Source organism: Ornithorhynchus anatinus, chromosome 3, assembly GCF_004115215.2.
Source record: "Ornithorhynchus anatinus isolate Pmale09 chromosome 3, mOrnAna1.pri.v4, whole genome shotgun sequence".
NCBI classification, from domain to species: Eukaryota; Metazoa; Chordata; class Mammalia; order Monotremata; family Ornithorhynchidae; genus Ornithorhynchus; species Ornithorhynchus anatinus.
In genome coordinates this window covers 30,829,872-30,842,934 of record NC_041730.1, presented here as the reverse complement: position 1 = coordinate 30,842,934, position 13,063 = coordinate 30,829,872, and the positions used below count along the sequence as shown (strand labels likewise).

The 13,063-nt window shown below is 48.0% G+C and overlaps 1 protein-coding gene across 2 annotated transcripts in view; it reads left to right on the top strand.

Moving 5' to 3' along the window:
• The window catches only part of NAT10 (N-acetyltransferase 10), a 31,033-nt gene extending 18,466 nt beyond the window's left edge, over nt 1–12,567 (top strand). Inside the window, exons 15-28 of one of the 2 annotated variants that reach the window (XM_029061743.2) lie at nt 557–673; nt 1,926–2,027; nt 2,153–2,227; nt 2,813–2,929; nt 4,040–4,173; nt 4,429–4,477; nt 6,068–6,164; nt 6,260–6,370; nt 7,121–7,293; nt 7,896–8,015; nt 8,918–9,016; nt 9,403–9,476; nt 10,399–10,482; nt 11,575–12,567. In XM_029061743.2, coding sequence (XP_028917576.1) covers nt 557–673; nt 1,926–2,027; nt 2,153–2,227; nt 2,813–2,929; nt 4,040–4,173; nt 4,429–4,477; nt 6,068–6,164; nt 6,260–6,370; nt 7,121–7,293; nt 7,896–8,015; nt 8,918–9,016; nt 9,403–9,476; nt 10,399–10,482; nt 11,575–11,686 — 1,464 coding nt within the window. In that variant the 3' untranslated portion in view covers nt 11,687–12,567. The remainder of the gene's footprint in view (nt 1–556; nt 674–1,925; nt 2,028–2,152; nt 2,228–2,812; nt 2,930–4,039; nt 4,174–4,428; nt 4,478–6,067; nt 6,165–6,259; nt 6,371–7,120; nt 7,294–7,895; nt 8,016–8,917; nt 9,017–9,402; nt 9,477–10,398; nt 10,483–11,574) is intronic. The other variant, XM_029061742.2, reaches the window with a different exon arrangement.
• The last annotated feature ends 496 nt before the right edge of the window (nt 12,568–13,063 follow it).

Sequence of the window (13,063 nt, the reverse complement as noted above, 5' to 3'; positions counted from 1 at the left end):
TCAGTTGAGGAAACTGAGATACAGAGAGGCCAAAGCAACTTGCCTAAGATCGCAAAGCTGGCAAGCAGCAGAGCTGGGCTAAAACCTGGGTCTCCTGACTCCTTGTCCTGTGCTCTTTCCACTAGGCCACACTTCTCCCTTGGCACTAGGTAGTCTCCATGGACGGAGTCTTGCACGTTCCTCTACTTGAGGATTGAGCAACCTGTTAACCCTCCTCTCCAAGCCTGACTCAAGTGCTCTCCTTGTTAAATTCCCTGGGTCAGGTCAGATTTCGAGAGTGCCATTTCCACCTTAGACCTGCTTGACTTTTTTACAATTTTCGCCACTTCAAAAACAGGCATTTACTGCTTGGAGGTTTCTAGCGACAAGATCCAAATTACAAGCAACAATCAAAAATAAAACTTCACAATATTGGCTTGAACCCTGAGTGGGGAACGGAGGGGATAGGAGGGAGGAAGTAATGTCAATGCAAGAGCTGGTAGCCACAATTTGAGTAATTTAATTAAGCCGCTGAGACCTGATTTTCCTAACTTGTTGCCATTTGGGATTGTTCCAGAATTCTCCCAATGACCTCCAGATGCTTTCAGATGCTCCTGCTCATCACCTATTCTGTCTACTGCCACCAGTTCCCCCGACGCAGAATTCTCTGCCAGAAGTCCTGGCTGTTGTTCAGGTGGGAAAGGCCGAGCCTCACCTGAGTGTTGATGTCCTATGTATGGCTTATATAGCCGAGAGCAGCCTGGATCATTAACCCCGGTCGGTCTATCGGGGCAGGAGATCCTCAACCTGGGACATGTCAAGTTATGATGGATGGTATTTGCATCCTGTTTCAGCTTTACAGGACTAACCGCCTAAGCTGTGATGTGGAGAGAAAATGTGAAGAGGATGGGTGGGGTGGAGTGGGAGAGGCTGGAGGGTGGCTGGCAGGGAAGTCACCTACTGTTTTGCTAAAGAATTATAATAATAATAATGGTATTTAAGTGCTTACTTTGTGCCAGGCACTGTAGTGAGCACTGGGGGAATCCAAGCAAATAGAGTTGATCACAGTCCCTTGTCCCATGTGGGGTTCACTGTTTCATTCCCCATTTTATAACTGAATAACTGAGGCACAGAGAAGATAAGGGACTTGCCCAAGGTCACACAAAAGACAAGTGGCTGAGTGGGAATTACAACCCATGACCTTCTGACTCCCAGGCCTGTGCTTTATCCACTCTGCAGCTGCCCTATTGTAGGACCACTCTGAGGTTCCATAGAAATATATTCACGTAGCACTGTTACTCAGTAGTTCTGGGTAATCTTTGGTAACTACCTTGGTTCAGGAACCAGTCCTCCCCCATTTGCAACGTTGTTCCCATGAGGCCACTGGCTCTGATCTGCGGCATTTCAATGAAACCAATTGTGCCACCAATCTGAGGACTGTGCCTGATAGTGTTGGAGTGGCCACTATCTGATAGGGACGAGGAGATGACAGAAAGCATTGGGGGGATTTGGGTATAACTATGTGACACCATGCCCTTTAGGTGCTTGGGGTGCAAATTTAATTGAGGAGCCCTTGGCCTTGCTAAAAAAGTTCCTTCTGTGCCATGAACCAGAACATGTCGGTTAACAGAAATTGTACTGTGTCACTGAACCTCCCTAAGCTGGTCTACTGGGTTGCAATTTCTGGTGGATGCATTTGTCATTAAGAATGATAGGGTTGAATATACTGCCTGCCTCTTAAAACTCAGAAGTCAGGCTTCTTCTGGGTCAGGAGTGGTGAAAAATAGCTCAGTTTTCATGTTGGAGTCCTCTTGGGAACCAGCTCTATGGAATTGACCAGATGACAAAGTAGAGCATCCCCATCTGTTTCCTTTTAAATAGTCTCAGGTGAAAAGTCCAGATTTGGAGAGAGAAATACCTCAACTGAGCTTCTTTCTTCTTCATAGGTGTGTCTGGAGGGGGAGATCTCTCGTCAGTCCATCATGAACAGTCTGTCTCGGGGGAAGAAAGCTTCAGGCGATCTTATTCCGTGGACTGTGTCGGAACAGGTAATGAGACTCATCCTGTTCATTCTGAGAGGTAGGATCCCTGGGAAATGACTGGGGAATAGGATCCCTGGGAAATGACTGGGGATTCTTCGTGGTTGAGTTACTGGCTTGTCTCTCCCTAACAGTTCCAGGACCCTGACTTTGGCAGTCTCTCTGGGGGAAGAGTTGTTCGCATTGCTGTTCACCCAGATTATCAAGGGGTAATGTATCCTGTCGTCTCTCAACTTCTTTCTGCTCCCTGGAGCCACACTGCCACTAATTACCTAAAGCCAGTGTGTCCCATTTACACGCCCACATGAACACGCGTGCACACGCACGCATGCAGCTCTGGGGGCTGCTGGGCTATGAACTTGGGGGCGAGGCTTGCATCTGAGACTATTACTGTTGATTATCCAAGTCTCCCTTTTTGAGAACCAGAGGTTATTGGCCTGAGCTCGATTCTGAGAGGTAATCTCCTGCTTCCTAGAACATTAGTTCTCATTACATAGCAGTTCAAGGCCCCATCTCAGGCACTTTAGGAGAGGTCTGCAGATAAAAGCCCAGGCCCCTGCCCTCACAGGCTGCTTCCAGTGTAGTTCAGACCGGCCAGACCAACCAGGAGCCTGCTGTCGTTACTCAAGGTTGGGTGGTTGAAGCCATTTTCCAGCAGCAGAGGTGATGGCGTCATTGCTCCGGGTACAGTGCTTTGGAATGAGTCACGGGTAAAGTCTTTTAGTGAGCAACTCAAGTTTTCCATCCTATGGTTTGTCATTCTCCTCTGTCTCCTCCCTACATTTGCCCTGCAGATGGGCTATGGCAGTCGAGCTCTTCAGTTGTTGCAGATGTACTACGAGGGCAAATTCCCCTGCCTTGAGGAAAAGGAGATCCAAGAGTCAAAAGGAATCAGCACCGTGAGCAGTGAGGTAGGGAAGCTTTGCATAACTCTGAAGGTGTGGGCTGTAGTTGGTACTTGAGATATCATCAAGTCTACGGGGTCCTCCAGGGTTGAACCATCTATCCAGTTAAGATCCTCAGAGCAATAGCAGATTTCCCTCCACTCCTTGGGGAACATGGCCATTGATTCCATTCACCGGTTCGTAGACTGTGAGCCCAGTGTGAGACAGGGAGTACATCTGATGCAATTGTGTTAATAATAAGGGGATTTTTTAAGGTATTTGTTATGTGCCAGGCATGGTACTAAGCTCCGGGGTAAGATACAAGCTAATCAGGTTGGCCATAGTCCATTTCCCACATGGGGCTCACAGTCTTAATCCTGGAGGAAACAGGAGGCAAAGAGAAGTTATGCGACTTGCCCAAAGTCACGCAGCAGGCAAGTGGTGGATCTAGGATTAGAACCCAGTTCCTATGACTCCCAGGCCTGTGCTTTTTCCACTAGACCAGACCGCTTCCCAGTGTTTTTATCTATTCAAGCGTTTAGCATGGTGTTTGGCACACAAGCACAAAGCTGATGTCATCGATATTTTTGTTAATGTTATTACTGTTTCGTCTTCTTTCAGCTGTGTAAGAGCCAGAGACCTAAAAGTTCTAGTCTTACTTTGCAAAACTAGTCACATGCTGCTAGTAGTTCAGCCTTCTATTAATGCCTCCTTTACTTGTGTATTAGTGCTGCATTTTAAAATTTCAGATGGTGTTTTACACATTCTTTACCAAGATGGGCACCTTGTTGGAACCTGTTAAAGATGCATGGGATTATTCAGCTGTCCCTCAGAGGAAAGCAGCGTGGCTCAGTGGAAAGAGCATGGGCTTTGGAGTCAGAGGTCATGGGTTCGAATCCCAGCTCTGCCACTCGGCAGCCGTGTGACTGTGGGCGAGTCACTTCACTTCTCTGTGCCTCAGTTACCTCATCTGTAAAATGGGGATGAAGACTGTGAGCCCCACGTGGGACAACCTGATTCCCCTGTGTCTACCCCAGCGCTTAGAACAGTGCTCTGCACATAGTAAGCGCTTAACAAATACCAACATTATTATTATTATTAGAACAAGTTGTCATCGTTTCTCACATCTTCCCCCAGGCTGTCAGCTTGTTGGAAGAGGTGGTGACTCCTCGCAAAGACTTGCCCCCTTTACTTCTCAAACTGAGTGAGAGACCTGCTGAAAATCTGGACTATCTGGGGGTTTCCTATGGCTTGACCCCGAGGCTGCTAAAGTAGGTTTCCTAGGGTGATGTATTCACCTGGGGCAAGGGGATGTTGTGGAGTTTCTCCCCTGGGGCTCTCTGTTTTCCTTGCTTTGTTCATAAAGTAGCTATGCTAGACTGTATCTGTGTCTCCACTGCTCCTCCCCTCCCTCCTTGCCTTCCCCGAGACTTCCTTTGGGGGCCCTATCCCTCCCTACCCCTCTTCATGGTGTATGACAGGACTGTTGGCCTGTGAGCATCACCACTGAACTGCTCTTCTTGCAGGTTTTGGAAGCGAGCTGGCTTTGTTCCCGTTTACCTCCGACAAACCCCGGTGAGTACTGCGCAAGTGCTTGGAGGAAGTGGGTCCGACTTTGGCCTTCCTTATTAAAAAAGATGATCCCCTTTGCTGGATGGGTGATGGGCTGGCTGGTGTTCCTATAATGAAACCCTCAGGTCCCGACGCCTCACCCTCTTAACAAAAGCAGTGTGGTGCGTGGAACAACCTCCCCTCTACCTGTTTACCAAGTCTCTCTTCAAAGTGACAGCACTTTTTTTTTTAAATGGTATTGGTTGAGCGCTTGCTATGTGTCAAGCCCTGGGACAGACACAGTTAGATCAGGTCGGACACAGTCCCTGTCCCACATTAGGGCTCAAAATCTAATTAAGCGGGAGAACAGGTATTGAATTCCCATTTTGCAGTTGAGGACATGGAGGCACAGAGAAGTTAGTGACTTGCCCAAGGTCCCACAACAGGGAGGTATTGGAACCGGGATTAGAACCCAGGTTGTCTGGCTCTCTGGCCCTTGCTTTATCCAGGAGGCCATGCTGCTTGAGGCCCCCCTCTTCTAGGACACCTTCCCTGAATGGCTGCGCCCAATATAATCAGTAGTTCAGTAAAGTGCCAGACCCACACCTTCCCAGCACTTCATTCCTTCAGTGCACTCCGAGTGTATTGATGAATTAATTTATCTCGCTGATTATGTTCATCCTTCTCCCTTGCCCAGTTAGGTTGTGGACTCCTTGAGGATAGGGACCAAATCTGTTCTTTTAAAAAAATACCCCCGGTGCCTGATATAATGCTTTGCCTCCTGTGGATACTCGGTAGGTTCTTTATGGTGTCCATGATGATGATGGTGAATTTTGGATCTCAGGGCCCCTGAAATGTTCCAACTAATGACTCAGAAACTGGAAATGTGCCATTAGACTTCGGATCCGTTAAAGCACTTCATATCCATTGAGAGCAACATACATATTGACCAACCCAAGCAGGCCTGTGTTCAATCCTCAGCAAAGATTGTTATCGGTGCCTAGCCTGGATCCAATCCTGGCTTGGCCCCAATGGGATTTTTTTTCACTAATTAAGATTGTCCTCAGGTATAACTTCCATTTTTGGGAGTGTGTATCATTTTTGAGGTGATTTGTCTTTACCTCCATTTGGCCAAAATCGGCATTGTACTTAACTGTAGGCTGTTATTCTAGGACTGATTTATCGGACATTCACACACTGTCTTATCAAGGGGAAGAGTTGGTATTTAGAATTTGCAAGGGCAGCATGGGGGTATCTGGGTCGGATTCCTGTTTTTTGCCTAGATTGAGCTACAAAAATCAAGGTTTGTCCTGATTCACTTAGGATGCTTTATCCTTTTTATTCAGAGAACCCCAACAAGTAGTAGCATGGGACTTGAGATAATACCCTTGATTTATGTCCCTTGCTGGATACCCCATTTCTGGGTCATTTTTTTTTGAAGTGGCTTGGTCTGGCTCGGATGAAAGGAAAGAAGGCCTTCTATGATTTAGCAAAGAAACCCTCCACCCTGTGTAATTGTTCTGTCTAGTAAGTGTAGCTAGCTTGCTACTCATTCCTGGTTAGTAATTTAAGAGGTGATGATCAATGCCTTTTCAAACTGCACTTGTTACTCAGAATGACCTGACAGGAGAGCACTCGTGTGTTATGCTCAAGATGCTGAGTGAAGAGGAGGAGGCCGAGCAGGAGCCCTGGCTTTCTGCCTTCTGGAAAGGTGAGCAAGCACTTAGAAGGGGAGGGTGGGTAGAAGCAGTGCAGGAAGAGGCCCTGGACTCATTTGCAATCACCGTCTGTTACTTTGTCCTTAAGATTTCAGAAGGAGGTTCTTGTCCCTGCTGTCTTATCAGTTCAGTACGTTCTCCCCATCGCTGGCCCTGAATATTCTACAGAACAAGAATATTGGGAAGAAAGTCCTGGCAGGTGAGAGAAGAGGTTGGAGTTCACGGCCCAAAAATATCCAAGATGGCTTCTCAGAGTCAGAAACTTGTGCCGCATTGAAGTGATGGGGTGTGTTCCGTGCAGTGATCTTGGCATGTTCTGTGTTTAAACTGAACAGCAGTCCTATTAAGTCCTCCGTTGACCTTCCCTGTGAGGAAATGTCTTCTGAACCTGGAAGTTGAAAGGGATTTGGGAGAGTGAACTCATCTGGACAACAGTTATGGTTCCTCTTGGCTCAGAGCTGACCAGGGGAGGGTGGGGACCAGTGAGAGTTTGGAGCTCCCTTGGCTTTGGTCACCCTGATGAGTGAGGTTGAGAGACTACCTTTAGAAGGGGCCCCGGCCCGTATTCGGCATCTCTCCAGGAATATTAAATACCCCTGCAGTGTAAGAAATGGCAAGGAGTCCCCATTCGTTTCTCTACTAGGAGCTGATTTTGAGCGAAGGAAACGTCACCCAGAAGGCACTGTATGAAATTGTACATTACCAGGAATTCTTTCTGGGATGTTTAAATAATAATAATTACAGGTTATTAGAGACACCATCAAGCCCATCTGAGGCAGTCTTGTCACAGTCTTGTCTTCACCTAAACACAGTCATTGGAGCAAGGGCTCAGTGGAGCTACCCGGGCTGTTTGACACACCCCCAAATAGGAGTGAGTGTGCCCAGTAGTTGTAAATGGGCACTGTTTATTCCTAGATAACTAAGCGCTATTTGGGGTTTGGGTGCACAGCGTTGAGTCGGCAAGAACTGGAAGCAGTCTTCATCTCATACGACCTGAAGAGGTTAGAGATGTATTCACGGAACATGGTGGACTATCACCTGATCATGGACATGATCCCGACCATCTCCAGAATGTATTTCCTGAACCAGCTGGGAGATATGTCCCTGTCTGCTGCCCAGGCGGTAGGTCATTTCTTCTCTCCTTGGCAGTTTTGTACAGGCGAGTGCTAGAACTGGAGTTACGCAGCTATCCCTTGCCAGAAATGTTGACCTGGGGCATCAGAATGAGACAAGAGAAAAATACAGTGGGCAGTGTAATTGAAGCCTGAGCAGCGAGGTCCAGCGGGAGGACCACAGGACAGGGAGATAGGAGACCTGGGTTCTAGCCCAGCTCTACCACTGGCCTACTGGGTGATCTTGGGCAAGCCACTTCACCTCTCTGAGCCTCAGTTTCCTCATCTGTAGAGAGATAGAGATTTTGCTCTCCCTACCACATAATATCATGAACCCTGAGCTGGAGGAGGACTGAGTCTGAGCTGATCACCTGTTATATCTCCCTGCTCTTAGTAGGATCCAATAAATGCTGGGATTGAGTTTGATATTAATTTAAAAAGATTTGGGGAGGGATCGTATGGAGCGATATAAATGGGAAAGGATCGAAAGTTTGGGTAGCCAAATTGCAAGCAGCATCAGAGGCCTCTTTAAATTTCAGGGAAACCTTCAGGTTCGCAGAGGGGAGGAAGGCGAATGTCATGAATTAGCTGTAATAGGCTTCTGTTCTCCAGGCGCTGTTGCTGGGGATTGGATTGCAGCACAAATCTTTGGACCAAATGGAAAAGGAGATCGAGCTCCCCAGCAGCCAGCTCATGGGCCTTTTTAACCGAATCATCCGCAAAGTAGTGCAGGTGACAGTGGGCTTGTCGGGGAGTGGCTTCATTCTTTCCCCTTAGTGACTGGGGCCAAATCGAGGGGATAAATGTTTTGCTGAGGACAGAACGGGTCTTGCACATTCTTGCTTCCGTCTGCTCTGGAAATTGGCATCAGCTCCCTGTCGTGTGGTTATGGAGCAAGGGACCCAGAACTGGAGGCAGTGGAGGCAACCTGGGGCCTGGTGGAAGTTTCCAGACCTGGTTTTGCCTAGAAATGGAAGCTGTTAACATGCCAGTAAGTGCCTCTTTGCTTTATGCTCAGTTGGTCACCAGGTTATTAATAGCTATTTAATAGCTATTAGTGCTATTAAAGCCCCCAGTTGAAGGCCCAGGAGGCTTTTGGCTTTTGGAGAGGCCCAACAGAAATATGATCAGCCCCGGCCTCAATGGCTGCCTTTGCCGACATCTGGCTAAGGGGGCAAAGCTGGCTGGCTTCCATTTTGGAGGTGAGCCTTAGCCTGCATCATTTCCTCCTGCTCCGAAGTTTGCCAGATGCCCCATTTTGACCATATTTGAAGTGGTGGAAGGTGATCCTGATGGTTTCCAAATCCGTAATTGAGCTTGCAACTCCGCTCCTGTCCTTGAAAACCTGTCCACGCCTTCACCGTACTTACCTTGACTGATTGGACCTGCTAGGGTGCCAGTGGCAGCCTTGGCCACAGTACCTGGGCTATGATATTCTGCTCCCGTCCGTCCATCCTGAAGGGTTTGGGTCCTGGCCTGAGAACCAAGGGCCACCAATGCTTCTGATCCCAGAAACGATTTGTGAGTCTCGGCAGCAAAGAAATTTGCAGGCTTCACCTCCTGGTGTCAGGGTTACCTAATGTCCAGTGGTCCGCGCTCCCATGTGCTGACTTTCTTGGTATCTTTTCCCCCAGTTGTTCAGTCTCATCCAAGAGAAGGCCATAGAGGAGCAGATGGTGGCAACAAAAGATATTGTAATGGAACCGACCATTAAATCTTTGAATGATGACCTGGTATGTTTTTTTCTTTTTTCAGAAGTCTGTGGAACTGTTTTTCATGTGGACCTGTGCTCTTTTTATATGGAAGAGAACCCTGTGCCCAATTTGCCCTATTACAATTGGAGTTGAGAAATTTCTGTCTTGGAATGTTTCAAATGTTTCTTTTTGCTCTTTTTTTTTCCTACAGTTATAATTGAAATCAGTATAGATTGCCGCTTTCCTCAAATATTTGTTCAAGGGGACATTTTAAATCAAAAAGGGAGAGGGGTGGTGGTGCTGAATTTGGGTATTCATAAGCCAATATCTTGCTGGGCCAGGGGAGCGAGAGTGACAGATTTTGGTTCTTTGTGTGAGGCGAAGATAACAATGTTTAACTCTCAATTTACTCTTTGAAAACTTAGAATGAAGCTGCTAAGGAATTCCAGGAGAAACACCAAAAAGAAATGGGGAAGCTAAAGGAAATGGACCTCTCTCAGTAAGGACTTTGTCTATGGCCGCTGTCATCTCTTAGTTCCTGGGCTTCTTTCTTATGGAATAATGGGTAGTGAATGTTTTATGTAAAACTCTGAAAGGTTAGGACAGTTTTCCCTGCTGTGTTTTGGCTCCAAATCCCGGTCTCAGAGTGTGGCTGATTATCCTCCCTGCCAGCAGTCTTGTCTGCTCCAGTGTGATGCAGGTAAGTTCCCAATATTACCACCCTGAAGGATGGCTTCAGGGTTGTGTCGGCAGCAGCCTTGTCCCACTTGGGGCCTGCAGGCAGCCGATCGTCCCGGGGAAACAGGATGACAAATATCTAGCTTTCATTGGTGTGTGTGCCCACGTGTGTGAGAGAGGGGGCGGGTTGGGAGTTGCTTGTCTGTGTGTCTCAGTCTCTGCTCTTGTCTCATCTGCCTCTCTCAGGCTTATCTGCAACTGTCTCTGTCTTTTTTTCCCCACCTTATTGTTGGACTACTACCTCCTCCATTGTAGCCATCAGTTAACACTGAATCTCCAAGAAACTAGTCGAGGTGGTTCTGTTCCCCAATTTCATTTGCTTTTGTTCTATTTCATAATAGCTTGCTAATGATTTATTAGTAGTTTGCAGATTTTGAAAATGTGTCCCACCAATGAATATTTAACTGCAAGTGCAGCCTATCCACATGCCATCTATAGGGGTCATGGGCTAAGGAGGTTTTGGGATGGGCACAGACCCCCATCTGCTGAGGACTGCATTGTTTTGAGGCTTATCACGGATGTGGGGTCTATGGTAGAGTCAGCCTGATGACTGGCAGTGGTGTAGCTCATTTCTCTGCTTCCTAGGCCGCTTCCTTTCTTTCTCTCCCATGAGGACATGGCCAGGTTTGGTTTTCATGGCAGGAAACAGATGGCCTCATTTGGACATTTCTTCTCTTGTATAGATATATAATCCGTGGTGATGACGAGGAGTGGAATGAGGTTTTGAACAAAGCAGGACAAAATGCATCGTTGGTCAGTCTGAAGAGGTGAGAGATTGACTACTCACAAGTTTTCCTCCTTCCCTAACCATTCTGAGAGGAGAATCTGAGAACCAGGCTGTTGTCTTTACTCGTGGTGTGTCAGCTTTCATTTCTTCCATGGTATAGAGTTGGTTGGTCCCCAGGGGACCCGAATTGGGAACAAATAAGGGGCTTAATCACTTAGAGGCCCACATAAGTGGGCTAATGGACACATGTGCCCACTCTGTCATTTCACAAGTAGACACACAGGCACACCCAGGCCTGGTGGAGAGGGCATACATGAACTTATAAGTGAACATGCAGGACAACTGGGGATTGGCAGGGAGACTCTTCCCCATTTAGGGTCTAAGACCTATTGTTGGAAGATTGGGGAAAGGGGTTTTAAGGGTTATGGGACTGAATAAAATAGATAAGGAGAATAAGACATAAATGTGTATTCTGACTCTGCCCCGGGTTTGGTGAACATGGAGTATAACACTGATTTCCAGCTCCTATCTAAGGTACTGACCACTTGTGGGAATATGTTGGCCATCCATGTCCCAAGTCCCGAGAGCTAGGAGGCCAGTGTGACTGCCTGGCTGTGTGTTCTGTTGCTAGGTGTGGGGCCTAGGACTTGGTCTGAGAGAGTGCAGAGCTGATAGTCTCCAGCCTGCAGCCAAGGTGTGGTCTCGCTCCTGCTAGTCTCTTCAGACTACCCTATCCCCGATGGCCCCACTAACAGAAATCACAGTGGGAGATCTGGTTCTGACCTAATCAGATTGACTTCCTCTCCAAGGCACTGTGAGGAGGCCAAATCCTAGCAGGGCATCTCTTGCCTTGGCTGCCCCTGTGTGACTCTTTATGATGGTGAAGGGCATGTGGCCTATAGCACTTCAGAGTGGGAGTTTGCGAAGTGTTCGGGAAGAGTCATCTAAGGTTTCGGTCCTCCTCCCCGTGCGAGCACAACCCCCCGCCCCCCAGAGGTGGAATAAGAACTTCTGGATCACTGGCATTTTTCTGAAGTGGCATATGGGCAGAGGACAATTTAAATTTCACGTTTAGCACCTATCTCCACTATCTCACATTCTCCCTCCCACTTTCTCACCCCCGTTTCTCCAGTGACAAGAAAAGAAAATCAGAAGGGGAAAAAGAACCAAAGCAGAACAAAAAGTTGAAGAAGAACAGAAATATGAAGCAGAAAAAGGATATGAAGCAGAAGCGGAGGAAATAATTTCTCCAGTGGACTTGGACGGTGATCAGTTGACACGCTGTCAGGATCCCGACTGACTGAGAAAAGCTGTTTCCTGGGCTACCCAGAAACAGCGCTGTGATTTTTCAAATAGACTGAAGACCGGAGAGATGCCAGCGGCCAGAACGGGGCCTGAGGCTGGGAGAGCCAGATACTCTTCTGGAGGCCCAGAGCAGGTCTCGGCAACAGATAGTTTCGATTACATCCCGAACCCCAACCCGCTCATGGCTGATTGGGCCCCCGGAATCTGGGGGTTGCCCTTCCTGGTCTCCTTTGGGCTCTGGTCCTCTCTTTGTTTCACTGGACTCAGCTTTGCCATCACCTGTCCACGTATCCTGAGGAAAGCAGCAGGGGCTAGCTCTCCCCAGGCTCCGCAGGGACTGACCTAGAAAAAAGCCCGTAGGACCGAGAGTCTAACCAAAGGGCTCCCAGTGCAGGCTGGACTTCTTTGGGGTTCCAGCCCCTCTGCAGCCTCCAGGGGGCGCCATCTGGCCTTGGAAACCACCCTCTGCAACCAAGGAGCTGCTCCCTGGGCTCCTGGAGAGTTTTGGGAGCGTTGCTCTCTTTAGCTCCTTTCACTGGTGCACGCTACCTGCTGCCCCCTTGCATCTCTGGCGGGGGGAGAGAACTTAAGCTGCGAATGGTGGTGTTCCCTTTCTCTCGATTTGGAACTTCTGAACATTTACATTAGACATTATGGGTAGGGATGCTGGGAACTGCACCTTTGATCAGCTGGGGAGGGTGGCTTAGGTCAGGTATATATCGCTTCTTTTTGTTGTTTTCCATTGAGAAAAGAGGAAACACATTAAAATCCTGCAGTTGCATTTGTTGCCTCTGAGAATCCTCAGTGGCCTCGTTTCAAACTGTTCGTTGGCGATTATTTTCCCTGTGATTCAGGTTGGTCAAGGCCAGTGGGTATAGCGCATCCAGGCCTGGTTAATTAGGCCAGTAGTGGTTGCCGGCACAGGCGCCATGCCACAGAGTGCCGTGGAGGAGCCAACAATGAGATCTGCAGCGGCTGTGAGTTGGCCTGCTGCTGCTGCGCCCTTGCCTCTGCATTCACATTCCACGCAAAACCATATATTTCAGTTTTTACTTTCATCTGCACCTGCAAAATTCATGTGGCTGTCTGCAGTTGTCCATGGATTATTATCCAGTGTCCCAGGTCCTATTCCCAGGATTATGGTTAACTAAGCCTTTCACAAGCCTGACAAGAATCCTCTTTTCTGGGTCCAGAACTTGAAACTGAAAAACCAAAGAGTAATTATAGGTCTGACTCTTGCTGATGTATGTCGTTTAACACAGAAACCATCATGCTTCACTCTGCTGCTTTTCATGGGCGTTTCATGAGAGAGAGTT